Raw genomic sequence first — 27760 nt, 5'->3', positions numbered from 1 at the left:
TGTAGGGTGTTTCTACAGTGTGTAGGGTGTTTCTACAGGGTGTAGTGTGTTTCTACAGGGTGTAGGGTGTTTCTACAGTGTGTAGGGTGTTTCTACAGGGTGTAGGGTGTTTCTACAGGGTGTAGTGCGTAGGGTGTTTCTACAGGGTGTATGTTTCTACAGGGTGTAGGGTGTAGGGTGTTTCTACAGGGTGTCGGGTGTTTCTACAGGGTGTAGGGTGTTTCTACAGGGTGTCGTGTGTTTCTACAGGGTGTAGGGTGTTTCTACAGGGTGTAGGGTGTAGGGTGTTTCTACAGGGTGTAGGGTGTTTCTACAGGGTGTAGTGTGTTTCTACAGGGTGTAGGGTGTTTCCACAGGGTGTAGTGTGTTTATACAGGGTGTTTCTACAGTGTGTAGGGTGGTTCTACAGGGTGAAGGGTTTTTCTACAGGGTGTAGGGTGTTTCTACAGGGTGTAGGGTGTAGTGTGTTTCTACAGGGTGTAGGGTGTTTCTACAGGGTGTAGGGTGTTTCTACAGGGTGTAGTGTGTTTCTACAGGGTGTAGGGTGTTTCTACAGGGTGTAGTGTGTTTCTACAGGGTGTAGGGTGTTACTACAGGGTACAGGGTGTAGGGTGTTTCTACAGGGTGTAGGGTGTTTCTACAGGGTGTAGTGTGTTTCTACAGGGTGTAGGGTGTTTCTACAGTGTGTAGGGTGTTTCTACAGGGTGTAGGGTGTTTCTACAGGGTGTAGTGCATAGGGTGTTTCTACAGGGTGTAGGTTGTTTCTACAGGGTGTAGGGTGTAGTGTGTTTCTACAGGGTGAAGGGTGTTTCTCCAGGGTGTAGGGTGTTTCTACATGGTGTAGGGTGTTTCTACAGGGTGTAGTGTGTAGTGTGTTTCTACAGGATGTAGTGTGTTTCTACAGGGTGTAGGGTGTTTCTACAGGGTGTAGTGTGTAGTGTGTTACTACAGGGTGTAGGGTGTTTCTACAGGGTGTAGGGTGTTACTACAGGGTACAGGGTGTAGGGTGTTTCTACAGGGTGTAGGGTGTTTCTACAGGGTGTAGTGCGTAGGGTGTTTCTACAGGGTGTAGGTTGTTTCTACAGGGTGTAGGGTGTAGGGTGTTTCTACAGGGTGAAGGGTGTTTCTACAGGGTGTAGTGTAGGGTGTTTCTACAGGGTGTAGGGTGTTTCTACAGGGTGTAGGGTTTAGTGTGTTTCTACAGGGTGAAGGGTGTTTCTACAGGGTGTAGGTGTTTCTACAGGGTGTAGGGTTTCTACAGGGTGTAGGGTGTTTCTACAGGGTGTAGTGCGTAGGGTGTTTCTACAGGGTGTAGGTTGTTTCTACAGGGTGTAGGGTGTAGGGTGTTTCTACAGGGTGAAGGGTGTTTCTACAGGGTGTAGTGTAGTGTGTTTCTACAGGGTGTAGTGTGTTTCTACAGGGTGTAGGGTGTTTCTACAGGGTGTAGTGTGTAGTGTGTTACTACAGGGTGTAGTGTGTTTCTACAGGGTGTAGGGTGTTTCTACAGGGTGTAGGGTGTTTCTACAGGGTGTAGTGTGTTTCTACAGGATGTAGGGTGTTTCTACAGGGTGTAGGGTGTTTCTACAGGGTGTAGGGTGTTACTACAGGGTACAGGGTGTAGGGTGTTTCTACAGGGTGTAGGGTGTTTCTACAGGGTGTAGTGTGTTTCTACAGTGTGTAGGGTGTTTCTACAGGGTGTAGGGTGTTTCTACAGGGTGTAGGGTGTTTCTACAGGGTGTAGTGCGTAGGGTGTTTCTACAGGGTGTAGGTTGTTTCTACAGGGTGTAGGGTGTAGTGTGTTTCTACAGGGTGAAGGGTGTTTCTCCAGGGTGTAGGGTGTTTCTACATGGTGTAGGGTGTTTCTACAGGGTGTAGTGTGTAGTGTGTTTCTACAGGATGTAGTGTGTTTCTACAGGGTGTAGGGTGTTTCTACAGGGTGTAGTGTGTGTTTCTACAGGGTGTAGGGTGTTTCTACAGGGTGTAGGGTGTTTCTACAGGGTGTAGTGTGTTTCTACAGGATGTAGGGTGTTTCTACAGGGTGTAGGGTGTTTCTACAGGGTGTAGGGTGTTTCAGGGTACAGGGTGTAGGGTGTTTCTACAGGGTGTAGTGTGTTTCTACAGGGTGTAGTGTGTTTCTACAGGGTGTAGGGTGTTTCTACAGTGTGTAGGGTGTTTCTACAGGGTGTAGGGTGTTTCTACAGGGTGTAGTGCATAGGGTGTTTCTACAGGGTGTAGGTTGTTTTCAGGGTGTAGGGTGTAGTGTGTTTCTACAGGGTGAAGGGTGTTTCTCCAGGGTGTAGGGTGTTTCTACATGGTGTAGGGTGTTTCTACAGGGTGTAGTGTGTAGTGTGTTTCTACAGGATGTAGTGTGTTTCTACAGGGTGTAGGGTGTTTCTACAGGGTGTAGTGTGTAGTGTGTTACTACAGGGTGTAGGGTGTTTCTACAGGGTGTAGGGTGTTACTACAGGGTACAGGGTGTAGGGTGTTTCTACAGTGTGTAGGGTGTTTCTACAGGGTGTAGGGTGTTTCTACAGGGTGTAGTGTGTTTCTACAGGGTGTAGGGTGTTTCTACAGTGTGTAGGGTGTTTCTACAGGGTGTAGGGTGTTTCTACATGGTGTAGTGCGTAGGGTGTTTCTACAGGGTGTAGGTTGTTTCTACAGGGTGTAGGGTGTAGGGTGTTTCTACAGGGTGAAGGGTGTTTCTACAGGGTGTAGGGTGTTTCTACAGGTTGTAGTGTGTTTCTACAGGGTGTAGGGTGTTTCTACAGGGTGTAGGGTGTAGTGTGTTTCTACAGGGTGAAGGGTGTTTCTACAGGGTGTAGGGTGTTTCTACAGGGTGTAGGGTGTTTACAGGGTGTAGGGTGTTTCTACAGGGTGAAGGTGTGTTTCTACAGGGTGTAGGGTGTTTCTACAGGGTGTAGTGTGTTTCTACAGGGTGTAGGGTGTTTCTACAGGGTGTAGGGTGTAGGGTGTTTCTACAGGGTGTAGGGTGTTTCTACAGGGTGTTGTGTGTTTCTACAGTGTGTAGTGTGTCTCTACAGGGTGTAGTGTGTTTCTACAGGGTGTAGTGTGTTTCTACAGGGTGTAGGGTGTTTCTAGAGGGTGTAGGGTGTTTCTACAGGGTGTTGGGTGTTTCTACAGGGTGTAGGGTGTTTCTACAGGGTGTCGTGTGTTTCTACAGGGTGTAGGGTGTTTCTACAAGGTGTAGGGTGTAGGGTGTTTCTACAGGGTGTAGGGTGTTTCTACAGGGTGTCGTGTGTTTCTACAGGGTGTAGGGTGTTTCTACAGGGTGTAGTGTGTTTCTACAGGGTGTAGGGTGTTTCCACAGGGTGTAGGGTGTTTATACAGGGTGTAGGGTGTTTCTACAGGGTGTAGGGTGGTTCTACAGGGTGAAGGGTGTTTCTACAGGGTGTAGGGTGTTTCTACAGGGTGTAGGGTGTAGTGTGTTTCTACAGGGTGTAGGGTGTTTCTACAGGGTGTAGGGTGTTTCTACAAGGTGTAGGGTGTAGGGTGTTTCTACAGGGTGTAGGGTGTTTCTACAGGGTGTCGTGTGTTTCTACAGGGTGTAGGGTGTTTCTAGGGTGTAGTGTGTTTCTACAGGGTGTAAGGTGTTTCCACAGGGTGTAGGGTGTTTCTACAGGGTGTAGGGTGTTTCTACAGGGTGTAGGGTGGTTCTACAGGGTGAAGGGTGTTTCTACAGGGTGTAGGGTGTTTCTACAGGGTGTAGGGTGTAGTGTGTTTCTACAGGGTGTAGGGTGTTTCTACAGGGTGTAGGGTGTTTCTACAGGGTGTAGTGTGTTTCTACAGGGTGTAGTGTGTTTCTACAGGTGGTGTGTAGTGTAGTGTGTTTCTACAGGGTGTAGGGTGTTTCTACAGGGTGTAGGGTGTTTCTACAGTGTGTAGGTGTTTCTACAGGGTGTAGTGTGTTTCTACAGGGTGTAGGGGTGTTTCTACAGGGTGTAGGGTGTTTCTACAGGGTGTAGGGTGTTTCTACAGGTGTGTGCGTAGGGTGTTTCTACAGGGTGTATGTTTCTACAGGGTGTAGGGTGTAGGGTGTTTCTACAGGGTGTCGGGTGTTTCTACAGGGTGTAGGGTGTTTCTACAGGGTGTCGTGTGTTTCTACAGGGTGAAGGGTGTTTCTCCAGGGTGTAGGGTGTTTCTACATGGTGTAGGGTGTTTCTACAGGGTGTAGTGTGTAGTGTGTTTCTACAGGATGTAGTGTGTTTCTACAGGGTGTAGGGTGTTTCTACAGGGTGTAGTGTGTAGTGTGTTACTACAGGGTGTAGGGTGTTTCTACAGGGTGTAGGGTGTTACTACAGGGTACAGGGTGTAGGGTGTTTCTACAGGGTGTAGGGTGTTTCTACAGGGTGTAGTGCGTAGGGTGTTTCTACAGGGTGTAGGTTGTTTCTACAGGGTGTAGGGTGTAGGGTGTTTCTACAGGGTGAAGGGTGTTTCTACAGGGTGTAGTGTAGGGTGTTTCTACAGGGTGTAGGGTGTTTCTACAGGGTGTAGGGTTTAGTGTGTTTCTACAGGGTGAAGGGTGTTTCTACAGGGTGTAGGGTGTTTCTACAGGGTGTAGGGGGTTTCTACAGGGTGTAGGGTGTTTCTACAGGGTGTAGTGCGTAGGGTGTTTCTACAGGGTGTAGGTTGTTTCTACAGGGTGTAGGGTGTAGGGTGTTTCTACAGGGTGAAGGGTGTTTCTACAGGGTGTAGTGTAGTGTGTTTCTACAGGGTGTAGTGTGTTTCTACAGGGTGTAGGGTGTTTCTACAGGGTGTAGTGTGTAGTGTGTTACTACAGGGTGTAGTGTGTTTCTACAGGGTGTAGGGTGTTTCTACAGGGTGTAGGGTGTTTCTACAGGGTGTAGTGTGTTTCTACAGGATGTAGGGTGTTTCTACAGGGTGTAGGGTGTTTCTACAGGGTGTAGGGTGTTACTACAGGGTACAGGGTGTAGGGTGTTTCTACAGGGTGTAGGGTGTTTCTACAGGGTGTAGTGTGTTTCTACAGTGTGTAGGGTGTTTCTACAGGGTGTAGGGTGTTTCTACAGGGTGTAGGGTGTTTCTACAGGGTGGTGCGTAGGGTGTTTCTACAGGGTGTAGGTTGTTTCTACAGGGTGTAGGGTGTAGTGTGTTTCTACAGGGTGAAGGGTGTTTCTCCAGGGTGTAGGGTGTTTCTACATGGTGTAGGGTGTTTCTACAGGGTGTAGTGTGTAGTGTGTTTCTACAGGATGTAGTGTGTTTCTACAGGGTGTAGGGTGTTTCTACAGGGTGTAGTGTGTTTCTACAGGGTGTAGGGTGTTTCTACAGGGTGTAGGGTGTTTCTACAGGGTGTAGTGTGTTTCTACAGGATGTAGGGTGTTTCTACAGGGTGTAGGGTGTTTCTACAGGGTGTAGGGTGTTACTACAGGGTACAGGGTGTAGGGTGTTTCTACAGGGTGTAGTGTGTTTCTACAGGGTGTAGTGTGTTTCTACAGGGTGTAGGGTGTTTCTACAGTGTGTAGGGTGTTTCTACAGGGTGTAGGGTGTTTCTACAGGGTGTAGTGCATAGGGTGTTTCTACAGGGTGTAGGTTGTTTCTACAGGGTGTAGGGTGTAGTGTGTTTCTACAGGGTGAAGGGTGTTTCTCCAGGGTGTAGGGTGTTTCTACATGGTGTAGGGTGTTTCTACAGGGTGTAGTGTGTAGTGTGTTTCTACAGGATGTAGTGTGTTTCTACAGGGTGTAGGGTGTTTCTACAGGGTGTAGTGTGTAGTGTGTTACTACAGGGTGTAGGGTGTTTCTACAGGGTGTAGGGTGTTACTACAGGGTACAGGGTGTAGGGTGTTTCTACAGTGTGTAGGGTGTTTCTACAGGGTGTAGGGTGTTTCTACAGGGTGTAGTGTGTTTCTACAGGGTGTAGGGTGTTTCTACAGTGTGTAGGGTGTTTCTACAGGGTGTAGGGTGTTTCTACATGGTGTAGTGCGTAGGGTGTTTCTACAGGGTGTAGGTTGTTTCTACAGGGTGTAGGGTGTAGGGTGTTTCTACAGGGTGAAGGGTGTTTCTACAGGGTGTAGGGTGTTTCTACAGGTTGTAGTGTGTTTCTACAGGGTGTAGGGTGTTTCTACAGGGTGTAGGGTGTAGTGTGTTTCTACAGGGTGAAGGGTGTTTCTACAGGGTGTAGGGTGTTTCTACAGGGTGTGGGTGTTTCTACAGGGTGTAGGGTGTTTCTACAGGGTGTAGGGTGTTTCTACAGGGTGTAGGGTGTGTGTTTCTACAGGGTGTAGGGTGTTTCTACAGGGTGTAGTGTGTTTCTACAGGGTGTAGGGTGTTTCTACAGGGTGTAGTGTGTTTCTACAGGGTGTAGTGTGTTTCTACAGGGTGTAGTGTGTTTCTACAGGGTGTAGGGTGTTTCTAGAGGTGTAGGGTGTTTCTACAGGGTGTTGGGTGTTTCTACAGGGTGTAGGGTGTTTCTACAGGGTGTCGTGTGTTTCTACAGGGTGTAGGGTGTTTCTACAGGGTGTAGGGTGTAGGGTGTTTCTACAGGGTGTAGGGTGTTTCTACAGGTGTTTCTACAGGGTGTGGGTGTTTTCAGGGTGTAGTGTGTTTCTACAGGGTGTAGGGTGTTTCCACAGGGTGTAGGGTGTTTATACAGGGTGTAGGGTGTTTCTACAGGGTGTAGGGTGGTTCTACAGGGTGAAGGGTGTTTCTACAGGGTGTAGGGTGTTTCTACAGGGTGTAGGGTGTAGTGTGTTTCTACAGGGTGTAGGGTGTTTCTACAGGGTGTAGGGTGTTTCTACAAGGTGTAGGGTGTAGGGTGTTTCTACAGGGTGTAGGGTGTTTCTACAGGGTGTCGTGTGTTTCTACAGGGTGTAGGGTGTTTCTACAGGGTGTAGTGTGTTTCTACAGGGTGTAGGGTGTTTCCACAGGGTGTAGGGTGTTTATACAGGGTGTAGGGTGTTTCTACAGGGTGTAGGGTGGTTCTACAGGGTGAAGGGTGTTTCTACAGGGTGTAGGGTGTTTCTACAGGGTGTAGGGTGTAGTGTGTTTCTACAGGGTGTAGGGTGTTTCTACAGGGTGTAGGGTGTTTCTACAGGGTGTAGTGTGTTTCTAGGGTGTAGTGTGTTTCTACAGGGTGTAGTGTGTAGTGTGTTACTACAGGGTGTAGGGTGTTTCTACAGGGTGTAGGGTGTTTCTACAGTGTGTAGGGTGTTTCTACAGGGTACAGGGTGTAGGGTGTTTCTACAGTGTGTAGGGTGTTTCTACAGGGTGTAGGGTGTTTCTACAGGGTGTAGTGCGTAGGGTGTTTCTACAGGGTGTAGGTTGTTTCTACAGGGTGTAGGGTGTAGGGTGTTTCTACAGGGTGTCGGGTGTTTCTACAGGGTGTAGGGTGTTTCTACAGGGTGTCGTGTGTTTCTACAGGGTGTAGGGTGTTTCTACAGGGTGTAGGGTGTAGGGTGTTTCTACAGGGTGTAGGGTGTTTCTACAGGGTGTAGTGTGTTTCTACAGGGTGTAGGGTGTTTCCACAGGGTGTAGTGTGTTTATACAGGGTGTTTCTACAGTGTGTAGGGTGGTTCTACAGGGTGAAGGGTGACAGGGTGTAGGGTGTTTCTACAGGGTGTAGGGTGTAGGGTGTTTCTACAGGGTGTAGGGTGTTTCTACAGGGTGTAGGGTGTTTCTACAGGGTGTAGTGTGTTTCTACAGGGTGTAGGGTGTTTCTACAGGGTGTAGTGTGTTTCTACAGAGTGTAGGGTGTTTCTACAGAGTGTAGGGTGTTTCTACAGGGTGTAGGGTGTAGGGTGTTTCTACAGGGTGTAGTGTGTAGTGTGTTTCTACAGGGTGTAGTGTGTTTCTACAGGGTGTAGGGTGTTTCTACAGGGTGTAGTGTGTAGTGTGTTACTACAGGGTGTAGTGTGTTTCTACAGGGTGTAGGGTGTTTCTACAGGGTGTAGGGTGTTTCTACAGGGTGTAGTGTGTTTCTACAGGATGTAGGGTGTTTCTACAGGGTGTAGGGTGTTTCTACAGGGTGTAGGGTGTTACTACAGAGTACAGGGTGTAGGGTGTTTCTACAGGGTGTAGGGTGTTTCTACAGGGTGTAGTGTGTTTCTACAGGGTGTAGGGTGTTTCTACAGGGTGTAGGGTGTTTCTACAGGTGTAGTGCGTGGGTGTTTCTACAGGGTGTGGGTTGTTTCTACAGGGTGTAGGGTGGGTGTTTCTACAGGGTGAGGGTGTTTCTACAGGGGTAGTGTGTTTCTACAGGCTACAGGGTGTAGGTGTTTCTACAGGTGTAGGGTTTAGTGTGTTTTACAGAGTGAAGGGTGTTTCTACAGGGTGTATGGTGTTTCCACAGGGTGTGTAGGGTGTTTCTACAGGGTGTAGTGTGTGTAGTGTGTTTCTACAGGGTGTAGTGTTTCTACAGGGTGTAGTGTGTAGTGTGTTACTACAGGGTGTAGTGTGTTTCTACAGGATGTAGGGTGTTTCTACAGGGTGTAGGGTGTTTCTACAGGGTGTAGGGTGTTACTACAGGGTACAGGGTGTAGGGTGTTTCTACAGTGTGTGTTTCACAGGGTGTTTCTACAGGGTGTAGTGCGTAGGGTGTTTCTACAGGGTGTAGGTTGTTTCTACAGGGTGTAGGGTGTAGGGTGTTTCTACAGGGTGTAGGGTGTTTCTACAGGGTGTAGGGTGTTTCTACAGGGTGTAGGGTGTTTATACAGGGTGTAGGGTGTACAGGGTGTAGGGTTTCTACAGGGTGAAGGGTGTTTCTACAGGGTGTAGGGTGTTTCTACAGGGTGTAGGGTGTAGTGTGTTTCTACAGGGTGTAGGGTTCTACAGGGTGTAGGGTGTACAGGGTGTAGTGTGTTTCTACAGGGTGAAGTGTGTTTCTACAGGTGTAGTGTGTAGTTTCTACAGGGTGTAGGGTGTTTCTACAGGGTGTAGGGTGTTTCTACAGTGTGTAGGGTGTTTCTACAGGGTGTAGTGTGTTTCTACAGGGTGTAGGGTGTTTCTACAGTGTGTAGGGTGTTTCTACAGGGTGTAGGGTGTTTCTACAGGGTGTAGTGTAGGGTGTTTCTACAGGGTGTATGTTTCTACAGGGTGTAGGGTGTAGGGTGTTTCTACAGGGTGTCGGGTGTTTCTACAGGGTGTAGGGTGTTTCTACAGGGTGTCGTGTGTTTCTACAGGGTGTAGGGTGTTTCTACAGGGTGTAGGGTGTGTGTTTCTACAGGGTGTAGGGTGTTTCTACAGGGTGTAGTGTGTTTCTACAGGGTGTAGGGTGTTTCTACAGGGTGTAGTGTGTGTTTATACAGGTGTTTCTACAGTGTAGGGTGTTTCTACAGGGTGAAGTGTTTTCTACAGGGTGTAGGGTGTTTCCACAGGGTGTAGGGTGTAGGGTGTTTCTACAGGGTGTAGGGTGTTTCTACAGGGTGAAGGTGTTTCTACAGGGTGTAGTGTGTTTCTACAGGGTGTAGGGTGTTTCTACAGGGTGTAGTGTGTTTCTACAGAGTGTAGGGTGTTTCTACAGAGTGTAGGGTGTTTCTACAGGGTGTAGGGTGTAGGGTGTTTCTACAGGGTGTAGTGTGTAGTGTGTTTCTACAGGGTGTAGGGTGTTTCTACAGGGTGTAGTGTGTAGTGTGTTACTACAGGGTGTAGTGTGTTTCTACAGGGTGTAGGGTGTTTCTACAGGGTGTAGGGTGTTTCTACAGGGTGTAGTGTGTTTCTACAGGATGTAGGGTGTTTCTACAGGGTGTAGGGTGTTTCTACAGGGTGTAGGGTGTTACTACAGAGTACAGGGTGTAGGGTGTTTCTACAGGGTGTAGGGTGTTTCTACAGGGTGTAGTGTGTTTCTACAGGGTGTAGGGTGTTTCTACAGGGTGTAGGGTGTTTCTACAGGGTGTAGTGCGTAGGGTGTTTCTACAGGGTGTAGGTTGTTTCTACAGGGTGTAGGGTGTAGGGTGTTTCTACAGGGTGAAGGGTGTTTCTACAGGGTGTAGTGTGTTTCTACAGGCTACAGGGTGTAGGGTGTTTCTACAGGGTGTAGGGTTTAGTGTGTTTCTACAGAGTGAAGGGTGTTTCTACAGGGTGTATGGTGTTTCTACAGGGTGTAGGGTGTTTCTACAGGGTGTAGTGTGTAGTGTGTTTCTACAGGGTGTAGTGTGTTTCTACAGGGTGTAGGGTGTTTCTACAGGGTGTAGTGTGTAGTGTGTTACTACAGGGTGTAGTGTGTTTCTACAGGATGTAGGGTGTTTCTACAGGGTGTAGGGTGTTTCTACAGGGTGTAGGGTGTTACTACAGGGTACAGGGTGTAGGGTGTTTCTACAGTGTGTAGGGTGTTTCTACAGGGTGTAGGGTGTTTCTACAGGGTGTAGTGCGTAGGGTGTTTCTACAGGGTGTAGGTTGTTTCTACAGGGTGTAGGGTGTTTCTACAGGGTGTAGGGTGTTTCTACAGGGTGTAGGGTGTTTCTACAGGGTGTAGTGTGTTTCTACAGGGTGTACGGTGTTTCTACAGGGTGTAGTATGTTTCTACAGAGTGTAGGGTGTTTCTACAGAGTGTAGGGTGTTTCTACAGGGTGTAGGGTGTAGGGTGTTTCTACAGGGTGTAGTGTGTAGTGTGTTTCTACAGGGTGTAGTGTGTTTCTACAGGGTGTAGGGTGTTTCTACAGGGTGTAGTGTGTAGTGTGTTACTACAGGGTGTAGTGTGTTTCTACAGGGTGTAGGGTGTTTCTACAGGGTGTAGTGTGTTTCTACAGGATGTAGGGTGTTTCTACAGGTGTAGGGTGTTTCTACAGGGTGTAGGGTGTTACTACAGAGTACAGGGTGTAGGGTGTTTCTACAGGGTGTAGGTTGTTTCTACAGGGTGTAGTGTGTTTCTACAGGGTGTAGGGTGTTTCTACAGGGTGTAGGGTGTTTCTACAGGGTGTAGTGCGTAGGGTGTTTCTACAGGGTGTAGGTTGTTTCTACAGGGTGTAGGGTGTAGGGTGTTTCTACAGGGTGAAGGGTGTTTCTACAGGGTGTAGTGTGTTTCTACAGGGTGTAGGGTGTTTCTACAGGGTGTAGGGTGTTTCTACAGGGTGAAGGGTGTTTCTACAGGGTGTAGGGTGTTTCTACAGGGTGTAGGGTGTTTCTACAGGGTGTAGTGTGTAGTGTGTTTCTACAGGGTGTAGTGTGTTTCTACAGGGTGTAGGGTGTTTCTACAGGTGTAGTGTGTAGTTCTACAGGGTGTAGTGTGTTTCTACAGGGTGTAGGGTGTTTCTACAGGGTGTAGTGTGTTTCTACAGGATGTAGGGTGTTTCTACAGGGTGTAGGGTGTTTCTACAGGGTGTAGGGTGTTACTACAGGGTACAGGGTGTAGGGTGTTTCTACAGGGTGTAGGGTGTTTCTACAGGGTGTAGTGTGTTTCTACAGGGTGTAGGGTGTTTCTACAGAGTGTAGGGTGTTTCTACAGGGTGTAGGGTGTAGGGTGTTTCTACAGGGTGTAGTGTGTAGTGTGTTTCTACAGGGTGTAGTGTGTTTCTACAGGGTGTAGGGTGTTTCTACAGGGTGTAGTGTGTAGTGTGTTACTACAGGGTGTAGTGTGTTTCTACGGGGTGTAGGGTGTTTCTACAGGGTGTAGTGTGTTTCTACAGGATGTAGGGTGTTTCTACAGGGTGTAGGGTGTTTCTACAGGGTGTAGGGTGTTACTACAGAGTACAGGGTGTAGGGTGTTTCTACAGGGTGTAGGGTGTTTCTACAGGGTGTAGTGTGTTTCTACAGGGTGTAGGGTGTTTCTACAGGGTGTAGGGTGTTTCTACAGGGTGTAGTGCGTAGGGTGTTTCTACAGGGTGTAGGTTGTTTCTACAGGGTGTAGGGTGTAGGGTGTTTCTACAGGGTGAAGGGTGTTTCTACAGGGTGTAGTGTGTTTCTACAGGGTGTAGGGTGTTTCTACAGGGTGAAGGGTGTTTCTACAGGGTGTAGGGTGTTTCTACAGGGTGTAGGGTGTTTCTACAGGGTGTAGTGTGTAGTGTGTTTCTACAGGGTGTAGTGTGTTTCTACAGGGTGTAGGGTGTTTCTACAGGGTGTAGTGTGTAGTGTGTTACTACAGGGTGTAGTGTGTTTCTACAGGGTGTAGGGTGTTTCTACAGGGTGTAGTGTGTTTCTACAGGATGTAGGGTGTTTCTACAGGGTGTAGGGTGTTTCTACAGGGTGTAGGGTGTTACTACAGGGTACAGGGTGTAGGGTGTTTCTACAGGGTGTAGGGTGTTTCTACAGGGTGTAGTGTGTTTCTACAGGGTGTAGGGTGTTTCTACAGCGTGTAGGGTGTTTCTACAGGGTGTAGGGTGTTTCTACAGGGTGTAGGGTGTTTCTACAGGGTGTAGTGCGTAGGGTGTTTCTACAGGGTGTAGGTTGTTTCTACAGGGTGTAGGGTGTAGGGTGTTTCTACAGGGTGAAGGGTGTTTCTACAGGGTGTAGTGTGTTTCTACAGGGTGTAGGGTGTTTCTACAGGGTGTAGGGTGTTTCTACAGGGTGTAGGGTGTAGTGTGTTTCTACAGGGTGAAGGGTGTTTCTACAGGGTGTAGGGTGTTTCTACATGGTGTAGGGTGTTTCTACAGGGTGTAGTGTGTAGTGTGTTTCTACAGGGTGTAGTGTGTTTCACAGGTGTAGGGTGTTTCTACAGGGTGTAGTGTGAGTGTGTTACTACAGGGTGCAGGGGTGTTTCTACAGGGTGTAGGGTGTTACTACAGGGTACAGGGTGTAGGGTGTTTCTACAGTGTGTAGGGTGTTTCTACAGGGTGTAGTGTGTTTCTACAGGGTGTAGGGTGTTTCTACAGTGTGTAGGGTGTTTCTACAGGGTGTAGGGTGTTTCTACATGGTGTAGTGCGTAGGGTGTTTCTACAGGGTGTAGGTTGTTTCTACAAGGTGTAGGGTGTAGGGTGTTTCTACAGGGTGAAGGGTGTTTCTACAGGGTGTAGGGTGTTTCTACAGGTTGTAGTGTGTTTCTACAGGGTGTAGGGTGTTTCTACAGGGTGTAGGGTGTAGTGTGTTTCTACAGGGTGAAGGGTGTTTCTACAGGGTGTAGGGTGTTTCTACAGGGTGTCGGGTGTTTCTACAGGGTGTAGGGTGTTTCTACAGGGTGTCGTGTGTTTCTACAGGGTGTAGGGTGTTTCTACAGGGTGTAGTGTGTTTCTACAGGGTGTAGGGTGTTTCTACAGGGTGTAGGGTGTAGGGTGTTTCTACAGGGTGTAGGGTGTTTCTACAGGGTGTTGTGTGTTTCTACAGTGTGTAGTGTGTCTCTACAGGGTGTAGTGTGTTTCTACAGGGTGTAGTGTGTTTCTACAGGGTGTAGGGTGTTTCTAGAGGGTGTAGGGTGTTTCTACAGGGTGTTGGGTGTTTCTACAGGGTGTAGGGTGTTTCTACAGGGTGTCGTGTGTTTCTACAGGGTGTAGGGTGTTTCTACAAGGTGTAGGGTGTAGGGTGTTTCTACAGGGTGTAGGGTGTTTCTACAGGGTGTCGTGTGTTTCTACAGGGTGTAGGGTGTTTCTACAGGGTGTAGTGTGTTTCTACAGGGTGTAGGGTGTTTCCACAGGGTGTAGTGTGTTTATAGAGGGTGTAGGGTGTTTCTACAGGGTGTAGGGTGGTTCTACAGGGTGAAGGGTGTTTCTACACGGTGTAGGGTGGTTCTACAGGGTGTAGTGTGTAGTGTGTTACTACAGGGTGTAGGGTGTTTCTACAGGGCGTAGGGTGTTACTACAGGGTACAGGGTGTAGGGTGTTTCTACAGTGTGTAGGGTGTTTCTACAGGGTGTAGGGTGTTTCTACAGGGTGTAGTGTGTTTCTACAGGGTGTAGGGTGTTTCTACAGTGTGTAGGGTGTTTCTACAGGGTGTAGGGTGTTTCTACAGGGTGTAGTGCGTAGGGTGTTTCTACAGGGTGTATGTTTCTACAGGGTGTAGGGTGTAGGGTGTTTCTACAGGGTGAAGGTGTTTCTACAGGGTGTAGGGTGTTTCTACAGGGTGTCGTGTGTTTCTACAGGGTGTAGGGTGTTTCTACAGGGTGTAGGGTGTAGGGTGTTTCTACAGGGTGTAGGGTGTTTCTACAGGGTGTAGTGTGTTTCTACAGGGTGTAGGGTGTTTCCACAGGGTGTAGTGTGTTTATACAGGGTGTAGGGTGTTTCTACAGTGTGTAGGGTGGTTCTACAGGGTGAAGGGTTTTTCTACAGGGTGTAGGGTGTTTCTACAGGGTGTAGGGTGTAGTGTGTTTCTACAGGGTGTAGGGTGTTTCTACAGGGTGTATGGTGTTTCTACAGGGTGTAGTGTGTTTCTACAGGGTGTAGTGTGTTTCTACAGGGTGTAGGGTGTTTCTACAGGGTATAGTGTGTTTCTACAGAGTGTAGGGTGTTTCTACAGAGTGTAGGGTGTTTCTACAGGGTGTAGGGTGTAGGGTGTTTCTACAGGGTGTAGTGTGTTTCTACAGGGTGTAGGGTGTTTCTACAGGGTGTAGGGTGTAGGGTGTTTCTACAGGGTGTAGTGTGTTTCTACAGGGTGTAGGGTGTTTCTACAGGATGTAGGGTGTTTCTACAGGGTGTAGGGTGTTTCTACAGTGTGTAGTGTATTTCTACAGGGTGTAGGGTGTTTCTACAGGGTGTAGGGTTTCTACAGGGTGTAGGGTGTTTCTACAGGGTGTAGTATGTTTCTACAGGGTGTAGTTTGTTTCTACAGGGTGTAGGGTGTTTCTACAGGGTGTAGGGTCGAATAGGGAAAAGTGTAGATACCTGCAAAGTGATGTACTTCTCCAGTGGGCTCTCCACTCTAGACATGTTCTCCTGTGGGGGGTCTTCACCACTCAGCAACAGCTTGCCTTTGAAGTTATGCACCACACACACCACCTAGAACACACAGTAGGGAGAGACAGGAGTTAAACACCACCCCACCTAGAACACACAGCAGAGAGACAGGATATATACACCACACTATCTAGAACACACAGCAGAGAGAGACAGGATATATACACCACACCACCTAGAACACACAGCAGAGAGAGACAGGAGATATACACCACACCATCTAGAACACACAGCAGGGAGAGACAGGAGTTATACACCACACCATCTAGAACACACAGCAGAGAGAGACAGGAGATATACACCACACCATCTAGAACACACAGCAGAGAGAGACAGGAGATATACACCACCTAGAACACACAGCAGAGAGACAGGATATATACACCACACCATCTAGAACACACAGCAGAGAGAGACAGGAGATATACACCACACCATCTAGAACACACAGCAGAGAGAGACAGGAGATATACACCACACCATCTAGAACACACAGCAGAGAGAGACAGGATATATACACCATCTAGAACACACAGCAGAGAGACAGGATATATACACCACACCATCTAGAACACACAGCAGAGAGAGACAGGATATATACACCATCTAGAACACACAGCAGAGAGAGACAGGATATATTTTCTGACCACCGTACGACCAGCTGGTAATAATTGTGACCTCTATCTGACCAGCTGGTAATAATTGTGATCTCTATCTGACCAGCTGGTAATAATTGTGATCTCTATCTGACCAGCTGGTCGTAATTGTGACCTCTATCTGACCAGCTGGTAATAATTGTAACCTCTATCTGACCAGCTGGTAATAATTGTGACCTCTATCTGACCAGCTGGTAATAATTGTGATCTCTATCTGACCAGCTGGTCGTAATTGTGACCTCTATCTGACCAGCTGGTAATAATTGTGACCTCTATCTGACCAGCTGGTAATAATTGTGCCCTCTATCTGACCAGCTGGTAATAATTGTGATCTCTATCTGACCAGCTGGTAATAATTGTGACCTCTATCTGACCAGTTGGTCATAATTGTGACCTCTATCTGACCAGTTGGTCATAATTGTGACCTCTATCTGACCAGCTGGTAATAATTGTGACCTCTATCTGACCAGGTGGTAATAATTGTGACCTCTATCTGACCAGTCGGTCATAATTGTGACAATTATATTATGTCCTATATTACTTAGCCTACTGGTCATAGTTAAGACCTCATCCTAACCTGGTAATGACCAGCTGAATACAGCATATTACCTACAGACAATAGCAGTTGGATACAGAAAACATTGTTCGTGGCATTTCTATCTGTTTCCATAGCAACTTTTTAAAGTTTAAATCTGCAAAATACGTCTTACATTTAAAATAGATCAAGCAATGACACAAACAAATCTACATCACACTGTTTTGCATATCTGATTATACAGACACAGAAAGACTGGGACACAGAAAGACTGGGACACAGAACAAATACAGGCAGATTTATTTAATTTGATTAATGATTAAAAAGAGTGGTGGGAGGGGTCAGATCCTCATCGAGGACCTCTGAACACAGAGGGGGCGATTCCGGAGCGTAGTGGCCATCTTGAAGAGTGGGAGGGGTCAGATCCTCATCGAGGACCTCTGAACACAGAGGGGGCGATCCCGGAGCGTAGTGGCCATCTTGAAGAGTGGGAGGGGTCAGATCCTCATCGAGGACCTCTGAACACAGAGGGGGCGATCCCGGAGCGTAGTGGCCATCTTGAAGAGTGGGAGGGGTCAGATCCTCATCGAGGACCTCTGAACACAGAGGGGGCGATCCCGGAGCGTAGTGGCCATCTTGAAGAGTGGGAGGGGTCAGATCCTCATCAAGGACCTCTGAACACAGAGGGGGCGATCCCGGAGCGTAGTGGCCATCTTGAAGAGTGGGAGGGGTCAGATCCTCATCAAGGACCTCTGAACACAGAGGGGGCGATCCCGGAGCGTAGTGGCCATCTTGAAGAGTGGGTGGGGTCAGATCCTCATCATGGACCTCTGAACACAGAGGGGTGATCCCGGAGCGTAGTGGCCATCTTGAAGAGTGGGAGGGGTCAGATCCTCATCGAGGACCTCTGAACACAGAGGGGGCGATCCCGGAGCGTAGTGGCCATCTTGAAGAGTGGGAGGGGTCAGATCCTCATCCAGGACCTCTGTACACAGAGGGGGCGATCCCGGAGCGTAGTGGCCATCTTGAAGAGTGGGTGGGGTCAGATCCTCATCAAGGACCTCTGAACACAGAGGGGGCGATCCCGGAGTGTAGTGGCCATCTTGACGAGTGGGAGGAGTCAGATCCTCATCAAGGACCTCTGAACACAGAGGGGGCGATCCCGGAGTGTAGTGGCCATCTTGAAGAGTGGGAGGTGTCAGATCTGCAATGAAGAGAATCAGAAAATTACAACTTTATCAATTAGAGATTTTAAAAGATAACTAGTACAGGACATTCCTGAAGAAACTTTGTGGACTCAAAGCATTTCCATGGAACTAGTTGACAAACCACCGTGGTTGTCAGGGGCATATTTTTAGGACTTTCCAGAGGGTCCGCAACACATCAACCTCCTGAGTTTTCTGGCTTTTCATGACACTTACTGTAAGAATAAAAAGAGAAGAAAATAAATGAACGATTGGCATAATGTGGACGTGCAGGACACGACTGAACAGTAACACACAGTGAAGTATCTTCAGTCAGAATCTAAAAGGGTTCTTCGGCTGTCCCCATAGGAGAACCGTTTTTGGTTCCAGGGAGAACCCTTTTTGGTTCCAGGGAGAACCCTTTTTGGTTCCAGGTAGAACACTTTTAGGTTCCAGGTAAAACACTTTTAGGTTCCAGGGAGAACCCTTTTTGGTTCCAGGTTGAACACTTTTTGGTTCCAGGTAGAACACTTTTTGGTTCCAGGTAGAACACTTTTTGGTTCCAGGTAGAACACTTTTTGGTTCCAGGTAGAACAATTTTTGGTTCCAGGGAGAACCCTTTTTGGTTCCAGGTAAAACACTTTTAGGTTCCAAGTACACTGAGTATACTAAAAACCTGCTCTTTCCATGACATAGACGGACCAGGTGAATCCAGGTGAAAGCTATGATCACTTATTGATGTCACTTGTTAAATCCACTTCAATCAGTGTAGATGAAAGGGAGACAGGTTAAAGAATGATTTTTAAGCCTTGAGACATGTATTGTGTATGTGTGCCATTCAGAGGGTGAATGGGCAAGACAAATGATTGAAGGGCCTTTGAATGGTGTATGGTAGTACGTGCCAGGCGCACCGGTTTGTGTCAAGAACTGCAACGCTGCTGAGTTTTTCACACTCAACAGTTTCCTGTGTGTATCAAGAATGGTCCACCACCCAAAGGACAACAAAGGACAACCAGGCAACTTGGCAAAACTGTGGGACACATTGGGGTCAACATGGGCCAGCATCCCTGTAGAACTCTTTCGATACCTTGTAGAGTTCATGCCCCGACAAATTCAGGCTGTTCAAAGGGCAAAAGGGGGTGCAACTCAATATTAGGATTGTGTTAATATTTGGTATACTCAGTGTAGATCCCTCTGTGGAAAGGGCTCTACATGGAACCCAAAATAGTTATACCTGGAACCAAGAGGGTTCTACGTGGAACCCAAAATTATTTTTCAAATGGTTCTCCTATGGGTACAGCCGATAAACGCTTTTAGGTTCTAGATAGCAGGCGTTTAAGATAAGGCAGTCATGGGCAGCTGAATAGTTTCCTGGGGAATCCAGTCTCAGTGAGACCTGATGCAGAGAGAAAAAGTGTAATGATCATCAGCATAGCTAGTACAAACCTAGCTCTTACCAACCTAGCTCCTACCAACCTAGCTCTTACCAACCTAGCTCCTACCAACCTTGCTCTTATCAACCTAGCTCTTATCAACCTAGCTCTTACCAACCTAGCTCTTATCAACCTAGCTCTTACCAACCTAGCTCTTACCAACCTAGCTCTTACCAACCTAGCTCTTATCAACCTAGCTCCTACCAACCTAGCTCTTACCAGCCTAGCTCTTACCAACCTAGCTCCTACCAACCTAGCTCTTACCAACCTAGCTCTTATCAACCTAGCTCTTACCAACCTAGCTCCTACCAACCTAGCTCTTACCAACCTAGCTCTTACGAACCTAGCTCTTACGAACCTAGCTCTTACCAACCTATCTCTTACCAAACTAGCTCTTACCAACCTATCTCTTACCAACCTAGCTCTTACCAACCTAGCTCTTACCAACCTAGCTCCTACCAACATAGCTCTTACAAACCTTGCTCTTATCAACCTAGCTCTTATCAACCTAGCTCTTACCAACCTAGCTCTTACCAACCTAGCTCCTACCAACCTAGCTCTTACCAACCTAGCTCTTACGAACCTAGCTCTTACGAACCTAGCTCTTACCAACCTATCTCTTACCAACCTAGCTCTTACCAACCTAGCTCTTACCAACCTAGCTCTTACCAACCTAGCTCCTACCAACATAGCTCTTACCAACCTAGCTCTTACCAACCTAGCTCTTACCAACCTAGCTCCTACCAACCTAGCTCTTACCAGCCTAGCTCTTACCAACCTAGCTCCTACCAACCTAGCTCTTACCAACCTAGCTCTTACCAACCTAGCTCTTACCAACCTAGCTCTTACCAACCTAGCTCCTACCAACCTAGCTCTTACCAACCTATCTCTTACCAACCTAGCTCTTATCATCCTAGCTCTTACCAACCTAGCTCCTACCAACCTAGCTCCTACCAACCTAGCTCTTATCAACCTAGCTCTTACCAACCTAGCTCCTACCAACCTAGCTCTTACCAGCCTAGCTCTTACCAACCTAGCTCCTACCAACCTAGCTCTTACCAACCTAGCTCTTACCAACCTAGCTCTTACCAACCTAGCTCTTACAAACCTAGCTCTTACCAACCTAGCTCTTACCAACCTAGCTCCTACCAACCTAGCTCTTACCAACCTATCTCTTACCAACCTAGCTCTTATCAACCTAGCTCTTACCAACCTAGCTCCTACCAACCTAGCTCCTACCAACCTAGCTCTTATCAACCTAGCTCTTACCAACCTAGCTCCTACCAACCTAGCTCTTACCAACCTAGCTCTTACGAACCTAGCTCTTACCAACCTAGCTCTTACCAACCTAGCTCTTATCAACCTAGCTCTTACCAACCTAGCTCTTATCAACCTAGCTCTTACCAACCTAGCTCTTACCAACCTAGCTCTTATCAACCTAGCTCTTACCAACCTAGCTCTTACCAACCTAGCTCTTACCAACCTTGCTCTTATCAACCTAGCTCTTACCAACCTATCGCTTACAAACCTAGCTCTTACAAACCTAGCTCTTACCAACCTAGCTCTTATCAACCTAGCTCTTACCAACCTAGCTCTTACAAACCTAGCTCTTACCAACCTAGCTCTTATCAACCTAGCTCTTACCAACCTAGCTCTTACCAACCTAGCTCTTATCAACCTAGCTCTTACCAACCTAGCTCCTACCAACCTAGCTCTTACCAACCTAGCTCCTATAAAGGATCAGTATCAAACAGAATAAAATGTAACATTTGTCAATGACTATGGATTTAAAGAGGGGTGGATCTGCTGTCTCCTTCACCTGGGATGTGGCAGAATAGGTCCCTGGTAACTGAGTCTGTGGCCAAGCACTGCGGTAGAGGCTATGCATCAGGTCATTGACATGTGTAAGGAACTGTAAAGACAGAGACATATCATGATTAACCATTACCTAAGGTCTTCACTAAGTTAGACTTAGACTAGCAAGTACATTAACTACAGTATGTTGCCACCCATCAATCTGGCAGTCAGAGGAGAGTGGGAGAGAGACAGAGAGAGAGAGAGAGAGAGAGAGAGAGAGAGAGAGAGAGAGACATAACATTTTTCCATTTCCATTTTTCCATTTCTTATTCATGATAACTTCTGAACTTCTGCCCTTTGTAGTTTCTCCTTCCTTCCATCCAATATAGAAGATTCCTGGAAGAAAAGAGAATCAAGAATTGAAAAGGGTAGATAAGAGTTGTAACATTAGAATGAGTGTTGAGGGGGAGTATGGATAGGCAAAATGTATTGTATTGTCAGAAATACACAAAAATACAAGGATCACTGATGATTCAAGAAAGACTTTACATCCATATTGTGCAAGTAAAAAAAATGTAGGCTAGCTTACAATGTCTCACACACACGGTTTCCTGTATTCACTAATCTCTCTCTCTGTCTCTCTCTCTCTCTCTCTATCTCTCTCTCTCTCTCTCTCTCTCTCTCTCTCTCTCTCTCTCTCTCTCTCTCTCTTTCTCTCTCTCTCTCTCTCTCTCTCTCTCTCTCTCTCTCTCTCTCTCTCATTAACTAAACAGATATCAAAACATTAGCTAGCTAGCTGCAAAAGGTACAAATGTAACTTTACCATGTCCAAGGAGGATTATAGGGCTAAACTCCACTCCATGATGTAGGACATTTATGATGAATTTCACCAACGACGTTGAACCCAGACCAGGATTTGTGGATTCTAGCCATGACTATCTAGCCATGACTACATCGATTCCCCCAAGGTCAATTCTTCAGAAAATGTCAATTATGAAACGTCCACTTTGTACCTATGTTTGTTCTCTGTAGTGCCTTTTTTGTTTGCTGAAATCGATACTTTTTCAATAAATGTTAATCAAATACAACCACAGATTGTTTTCTCATTGCTGTTGCTCTATTTGATTAACTTTTATAGAAAAAGCACACACGTACATTACCTTGGAACCCCGGGCTACAGGGCAAGATAGCTAACCACAGTCCAGCACTCCCAAAAAGCTAGGGCTGTTACAGTATTGTATGTTACTTAGTTATTGCAACATAGAGGACCATAGGCTGTGACACAGTGATGTCATAATGGTGTAGTGGAGGATGGTAGACTGTGACACAGTGATGTCATAATGGTGTAGTGGAGGATGGTAGACTGTGACACAGTGATGTCATAATGGTGTAGTGGAGGACCATAGACTGTGACACAGTGATGTCATAATGGTGTAGTGGAGGATGGTAGGCTGTGACACAGTGATGTCATAATGGTGTAGCGGAGGACCATAGACTGTGACACAGTGATGTCATAATGGTGTAGTGGAGGACGGTAGACTGTGACACAGTGATGTCATAGTGGTGTAGTGGAGGACGGTAGACTGTGACACAGTGATGTCATAATGGTGTAGTGGACTGTGACACAGTGATGTCATAGTGGTGTAGTGGACTGTGACACAGTGAAGTCATAGTGGTGTAGTGGACTGTGACACAGTGAAGTCATAGTGGTGTAGTGGACTGTGACACAGTGATGTCATAGTGGTGTAGTGGACTGTGACACAGTGATGTCATAGTGGTGTAGTGGACTGTGACACAGTGAAGTCATAGTGGTGTAGTGGACTGTGACACAGTGATGTCATAGTGGTGTAGTGCAGTGGTTCCTCTTGACCTTCTTGTTTAGACACATGTGCTTAAGGAAGACTAATTAGGTGACTTACTTCCAGACACTAAATCCCCATTTCCGCTGACACTTAAAATTAGGGTCAAATTCGAGCAGACTACGATGGAATTCTCAAATTCAATCTGGGTCGAGGGAAACCCGTACCAGCGCAGACCAGTTTCACAACTGGTGTCAGCACAATTAGAATTCGGGCTTGTGACACCGTTACTATGCAACCACCAAGCTGATCACTGCTGAATGCTGACACATCATTTAGCTAGCTCACCTGGGCTTGTTGTTGTTAGCTACAACATTGACAAGCACCACTGCAGTAGTCAAATATGACACAAATGCCCACCATAGCTAGATCCTGATGTTAAAATAGCAAATCAGAGTTGAAATAAGCTAGCTAGCTATGTCACATCAAACCCGTTGTCTGCTTTGCTTGGTTAGCTAGCTAGCTAATAGCCAGTGCCATGGAAAGTAAAGTGGGAATCTAGTTAGCTAGCCTGTTATGCTAGTGACAATGCTAACCATTTAGCTAGTTATTAACTAAAGTCAGCAAGCTAAATTCATGGCTCTAAATGTGGCTGGTACTGGCAGGAGTATGGGGTAACGTTAGTTACAGCATGGTGAGGGTGAATTACATTCTTCAACATCTTTTAGCAACATTAGTGAAGCCAGCTGCAGTCACATAATGGCTACCTCGCAACATAACATAATTTCACATTTCTGGAGGCCGTGGAAATTCAATTTGAGCTAGCCCACCAAGGACAGCCCAACCTGAGTTGACTTCTAAGTGCCAATGGAAACAGGGCTTAAGTAAAACCTTATTTAACCAAACGTTGTATAACCTAACCTTATACACTGAGTGTACAAAGCATTAAGGACACCTGCTCTTTCCATCACAGACTGAGCAGGTGAATGTTATGATCGCTTATTGATGTCATTTGTTAAATCGATGATGAAAGGGAGGAGCCAGGTTAAAGAAGGATTTTTAAGCCTTGAGACAATTGAGACATGGATTGTTTATCTGTGCCATTCAGAGGGTGAATGGGCAAGACACAATATTCAAAGTGCCTTTGAATGGGGTATGGTACTAGGTGCCAGGCGCACCGGTTTGAGTGTGTCAAGAACTGCAACGCTGCTGTTTTTTTTACACTCAACAGTTTCCCAACATGATACTGTGGGAAGCATTGGAGTCAACATTGGAAAGCATCCCTGTATAATGCTTTCGACACCTTGCAGAGTCCCTGCCCCAATGAATTGAGTCTGTTCTGAGGATAAAAGGGCGTGCGACCCAATATCCAATTTGTAAGTCGCTCTAGCGTCTGCTAAATGACTTAAATGTAAATGTAAATGTATTAGGAAGGTGTTCCTAATGTTTTATACACTCAGTGTATAAGCTTGCCTGCCCTAGATTCTCTGGCATCAGACATAGAAAGTACTATAGTCAATCAAATCATCAATCAACGTGAATCACAGACATCTTGTTAAAGGAACATCTGATGCTCAATCACATGCTCGAGCTCCAACCTTGGAACGGGTTAGTAGTAGCATCATAGCACATTCATCGACTAGAGTTCAATCGATCTAAACTTCTTTCACTTCAATGCAATACCGAGAGGCGTCAATGACGCTCTATATCAGGGTTCTCCAATAGGAGGCCCATCATGTTCCAGTTATTACTATAATCTTGTCATCCGATTTAAAGTGCCACCAGCCATGTTTTTAACTCGCACAAAGTTAGAATCCATTAGAATCCTCTTTGAAAGGTGCTTCATTTCAGCAGTGAGCAGTAACCACTAATAGCACTCAACAGTTTGGTGGGTTCAGCTTTAATGGTGCTGTGTCTCTTTAGAGTGAACATCCTACTCTCCTAGCCTAGCCCAGCCCTATTCATCTCAGCGTCCATGTGCTAGAGAGAGAAGAGGAGAGAGAAAAGAGAAAGAGAGAAGAGAGAAAAGGTGGGAGAGAAAGAAGAGGAGAGAGAGAGGGAGAGAAGAGAGAGACAGAAAAGAGGAGCGAGAGAGAGAGGATATAGAGAGAGACAGAGAGAGAGAATAGAGTGTGTGAGGAGAGAGACAGAGAGAGAGAGAGAGAGAGAGGATCTTGGATCTTATAGAGTTCAACTGAGGGGGAATGGGGTGGCTGCATCAACATTTGGTTTATCCCGTTCTGTGTACAGTACAGATATGGACAGGTCGATGGCTGGTTCAGACATCTGGGACCATCCAGCCTCATGAACATCCATTGGACTACAAAGCCAGAACCACACCCCTGGCCCAGTCACCTCCAGAGTGGGACAGGAGCACTAGGATGAAGAGTTACGATGTTGAGTGACAGTAGAAGTTTCCCCTATCTACAACAATGGTGTGCCTAAAGCTACAATATGGGTGGTCTGCTGTGGAGCTGATGAAGGGAGATGGACCTGGAGGAGTGAAGGGTGGTCTGCTGTGGAGTTGATGAAGGGAGATGGACCTGGAGGAGTGATGGGGTGGTCTGCTGTGGAGCTGATGAAGGGAGATGGACCTGGAGGAGTGATGGGTGGTCTGCTGTGGAGCTGATGAAGGGAGATGGACCTGGAGGAGTGAAGGGTGGTCTGCTGTGGAGTTGATGAAGGGAGATGGACCTGGAGGAGTGAAGGGTGGTCTGCTGTGGAGCTGATGAAGGGAGATGGACCTGGAGGAGTGAAGGGTGGTCTGCTGTGGAGCTGATGAAGGGAGATGGACCTGGAGGAGTGATGGGGTGGTCTGCTGTGGAGCTGATGAAGGGAGATGGACCTGGAGGAGTGATGGGGTGATCTGCTGTGGAGCTGATGAAGGGAGATGGACCTGGAGGAGTGAAGGGTGGTCTGCTGTGGAGTTGATGAAGGGAGATGGACCTGGAGGAGTGATGGGTGGTCTGCTGATGAAGGGAGATGGACCTGGAGGAGTGATGGGTGGTCTGCTGTGGAGCTGATGAAGGGAGCTGGACCTGGAGGAGAAAAGGGTGGTCTGCTGTGGAGTTGATGAAGGGAGATGGACCTGGAGGAGTGATTGGGTGGTCTGCTGTGGAGCTGATGAAGGGAGATGGACCTGGAGGAGTGATGGGGTGGTCTGCTGTGGAGCTGATGAAGGGAGATGGACCTGGAGGAGTGATGGGTGGTCTGCTGTGGAGCTGATGAAGGGAGATGGACCTGGAGGAGTGAAGGGTGGTCTGCTGTGGAGCTGATGAAGGGAGATGGACCTGGAGGAGTGAAGGGTGGTCTGCTGTGGAGCTGATGAAGGGAGATGGACCTGGAGGAGTGATGGGGTGGTCTGCTGTGGAGCTCATGAAGGGAGATGGACCTGGAGGAGTGAAGGGTGGTCTGCTGTGGAGCTGATGAAGGGAGATGGACCTGGAGGAGTGATGGGTGGTCTGCTGTGGAGCTGATGAAGGGAGAAGGACCTGGAGGAGTGATGGGGTGGTATGCTGATGAAGGGAGATGGACCTGGAGGAGTGATGGGTGGTCTGCTGTGGAGCTGATGAAGGGAGATGGACCTGGAGGAGTGAAGGGTGGTATGGAGCTGATGAAGGGAGATGGACCTGGAGGAGTGATGGGGTGGTCTGCTGATGAAGGGAGATGGACCTGGAGGAGTGATGGGTGGTCTGCTGTGGAGCTGATGAAGGGAGATGGACCTGGAGGAGTGATGGGGTGGTCTGCTGATGAAGGGAGATGGACCTGGAGGAGTGATGGGTGGTCTGCTGTGGAGCTGATGAAGGGAGATGGACCTGGAGGAGTGAAGGGTGGTATGGAGCTGATGAAGGGAGATGGACCTGGAGGAGTGATGGGGTGGTCTGCTGTGGAGCTCATGAAGGGAGATGGACCTGGAGGAGTGAAGGGTGGTCTGCTGTGGAGCTGATGAAGGGAGATGGACCTGGAGGAGTGATGGGTGGTCTGCTGTGGAGCTGATGAAGGGAGAAGGACCTGGAGGAGTGATGGGGTGGTATGCTGATGAAGGGAGATGGACCTGGAGGAGTGATGGGTGGTCTGCTGTGGAGCTGATGAAGGGAGATGGACCTGGAGGAGTGAAGGGTGGTATGGAGCTGATGAAGGGAGATGGACCTGGAGGAGTGATGGGGTGGTCTGCTGATGAAGGGAGATGGACCTGGAGGAGTGATGGGTGGTCTGCTGTGGAGCTGATGAAGGGAGATGGACCTGGAGGAGTGATGGGGTGGTCTGCTGATGAAGGGAGATGGACCTGGAGGAGTGATGGGTGGTCTGCTGTGGAGCTGATGAAGGGAGATGGACCTGGAGGAGTGAAGGGTGGTATGGAGCTGATGAAGGGAGATGGACCTGGAGGAGTGATGGGGTGGTCTGCTGATGAAGGGAGATGGACCTGGAGGAGTGATGGGTGGTCTGCTGTGGAGCTGATGAAGGGAGATGGACCTGGAGGAGTGATGGGGTGGTCTGCTGATGAAGGGAGATGGACCTGGAGGAGTGATGGGTGGTCTGCTGTGGAGCTGATGAAGGGAGATGGACCTGGAGGAGTGATGGGGTGGTCTGCTGTGGAGCTGATGAAGAGAGATGGACCTGGAGGAGTGATGGGTGGTCTGCTGTGGAGCTGATGAAGGGAGATGGACCTGGAGGAGTGAAGGGTGGTCTGCTGTGGAGCTGATGAAGGGAGATGGACCTGGAGGAGTGATGGGGTGGTCTGCTGATGAAGGGAGATGGAACTGGAGGAGTGATGGGGTGGTCTGCTGTGGAGCTGATGAAGGGAGATGGACCTGGAGGAGTGATGGGGTGGTCTGGAGCTGATGAAGGAGATGGATGGAAGGGTGGTCCTGTGGAGCTGATGAAGGGAGATGGTGAGTGGGTGGTCTGCTGTGGAGCTGATGAAGGGAGATGGACCTGGAGGAGTGATGGGTGGTCTGCTGTGGAGCTGAGGGAGATGGACCTGGAGGAGTGAAGGGTGGTCTGCTGATGAAGGGAGATGGGAGGAGTGCTGAGTGATGGGGTGGTCTGCTGATGAAGGGAGATGGACCTGGAGGAGTGATGGGTGGTCTGCTGTGGAGCTGATGAAGGGAGATGGACCTGGAGGAGTGATGGGGTGGTCTGCTGTGGAGCTGATGAAGGGAGATGGACCTGGAGGAGTGATGGGTGGTCTGCTGTGGAGCTGATGAAGGGAGATGGACCTGGAGGAGTGATGGGTGGTCTGCTGTGGAGCTGATGAAGATAGATGGACCTGGAGGAGAGAAGGGTGAGCTGATGCTGTGGAGTTGATGAAGGGAGATGGACCTGGAGGAGTGATGGGGTGGTCTGCTGTGGAGCTGATGAAGGGAGATGGACCTGGAGGAGTGATAGGGTGGTCTGCTGATGAAGGGAGATGGACCTGGAGGAGTGATGGGGTGGTCTGCTGTGGAGCTGATGAAGGGAGATGGACCTGGAGGAGTGATGGGGTGGTCTGCTGTGGAGCTGATGAAGGGAGATGGACCTGGAGGAGTGAAGGGTGGTCTGCTGTGGAGCTGATGAAGGGAGATGGACCTGGA

General features: G+C 48.1%; 1 protein-coding gene across 1 annotated transcript in view; it reads right to left on the bottom strand.

The window, feature by feature from the left end:
- Window positions 1-27760, bottom strand: part of LOC115115735 (phospholipid phosphatase-related protein type 5-like) — a 170345-nt gene that overhangs the window by 19957 nt on the left and 122628 nt on the right. Inside the window, exon 5 of the mRNA XM_065019763.1 lies at window positions 14712-14825. Coding sequence (XP_064875835.1) covers window positions 14712-14825 — 114 coding nt within the window. The remainder of the gene's footprint in view (window positions 1-14711; window positions 14826-27760) is intronic.

The sequence above is a fragment of the Oncorhynchus nerka genome, linkage group LG6 (assembly GCF_034236695.1).
Source record: "Oncorhynchus nerka isolate Pitt River linkage group LG6, Oner_Uvic_2.0, whole genome shotgun sequence".
Lineage (NCBI taxonomy): Eukaryota > Metazoa > Chordata > Actinopteri > Salmoniformes > Salmonidae > Oncorhynchus > Oncorhynchus nerka.
The sequence above is the reverse complement of the archived record's forward strand: the minus strand, read 5'-3'. Positions and strand labels throughout refer to the sequence as shown.